The 1680-nt window shown below is 42.9% G+C and overlaps 1 protein-coding gene across 1 annotated transcript; it reads right to left on the minus strand.

Moving 5' to 3' along the window:
- Positions 1–278: 278 nt before the first annotated feature.
- Positions 279–1223, minus strand: LOC116908912 (olfactory receptor 1468-like). The gene has a single exon (XM_032912366.1). It carries the CDS (start codon positions 1221–1223, stop codon positions 279–281), a length of 945 nt encoding a protein of 314 aa, XP_032768257.1.
- Positions 1224–1680: the final 457 nt, after the last annotated feature.

Genomic DNA, 1680 nt, shown 5'->3' on the forward strand with positions numbered 1-1680 from the left:
ATCACCTGAATCATCTCGATGGCTCATAGCATGTATTAAAAGATTTTATATATGCCTTCTCAGGGTCACCTTGAATTAACAAATTGGAAAACTCTACAAGCAAATCATACAGAGCCCTTCTTAACCAACTAGACGTTTCTACTTCTACTATTTTAATTTGAGGGCAATTATATAATATGTCACTTTAACAAAATATCCCCTAGTGAAAAAAAGAGGTTATATTATAATGATATCCAGATATAATTTATCTATTAAGTAAATAATTTCAATCATTACCATCATAGACAGAAGAAAACTTTCTTCTTACAAATAACTCTGCTCAGTGCTCCCTTCATATCTCTGTTCCTCAGGCTGTAGATGAAGGGGTTCAGCATGGGAGTCACCACTGTGTACATCATAGCTATGACAGTCTCCTTCACAGTAGAGTTATTAGCTGATGGACATAAGTACAGACCAATGATTGTCCCATAGAACAGTGACACCACAGACAGGTGGGAGCCACAGGTGGAGAGGGCTTTACGGATGCCTCGAGCAGATGGAACCTTGAGAATGGAGGAGACAATTCGGGCATAGGACACAATGATGAGAACAAATGGAATGACAAGGATGATGCTTCCCATGACAAATATCACCAACTCATTAACATGCGTGTCAGAGCAGGACAGCTTCAGCAGAGCAGACATGTCACAGAAAAAGTGGGGGATCACATTGTCCTCACAGAATGACAATCTGGCCATGAGCAGGGTGTGCAGCATGGCATGGAAGGTGGTCAGCACCCAGGACAGCACCACCAGACTCACACAGAGCTTGGGGCTCATGATGCTCATGTAATGAAGGGGGAAGCAGATGGCCACATAGCGGTCATAGGCCATGGCCACAAGAAGAAAGCTCTCAAGATCTCCAAAAAGCAAGAAAAAGTACATTTGTGTCAGGCAGCCTGCATAGAGGATGGATGTGTCCTGGCTCTGCATGTTCTGCAGCAACTTGGGCATCGTGACAGAGGAAAAGCAGAGGTCAGAGAAGGACAAGTTGCTGAGAAACAAGTACATGGGTGTGTGGAGATGGGAGTCCAGACAAATGAGGATGATGATGATGAGGTTCCCCAGGACAGTGGTGAGGTACATGGCCAGGAACAGGGCGTAGAACAATTGCTGGTGCTCTGAAGGGATGGGCAGACCCATGAGAAGGAACTGGGAGATCACAGTTTGGTTCTCTTCTATCATACTTTATCACCAGAATCTTTAAGGGAAAATTTTAAAATTCCCCTTAAATCCAAATAAAGATGAACACATTCCTATGAGATACAATCTTCAAAGTGTTCAGATAGTGACTGTACCCTCATCAACTGAAAGACAGTAAGTTAAATTTCTTTGTTTTGACCTCTCTAGTTGGTCTTGGCTGTCTTGGAGCTCCCTGTGCAAACGAGGTGTGCCTGGGACTCTGGTTCCTGAGTGCTGGGATTTAAGGCATCCACTACCATGCCTGATTTAAATGTTCTTAATTTATTCCCATGACTAACTCTAAGCCACTTCTCAGTCATTGTCACTGGTTATTAAAAAGAATAATGAAATTGGCTCCTATTTCCTACCATAAACAGTCACAGGTCAGCTGCTCTCCTGGTAATGCAATGGCCATTTATCCTCAATTATTGGAACTGGGTTTTCTTTCTTACAGTAGCTA

Source organism: Rattus rattus, chromosome 9, assembly GCF_011064425.1.
Source record: "Rattus rattus isolate New Zealand chromosome 9, Rrattus_CSIRO_v1, whole genome shotgun sequence".
In the NCBI taxonomy this organism is placed as follows: Eukaryota; Metazoa; Chordata; class Mammalia; order Rodentia; family Muridae; genus Rattus; species Rattus rattus.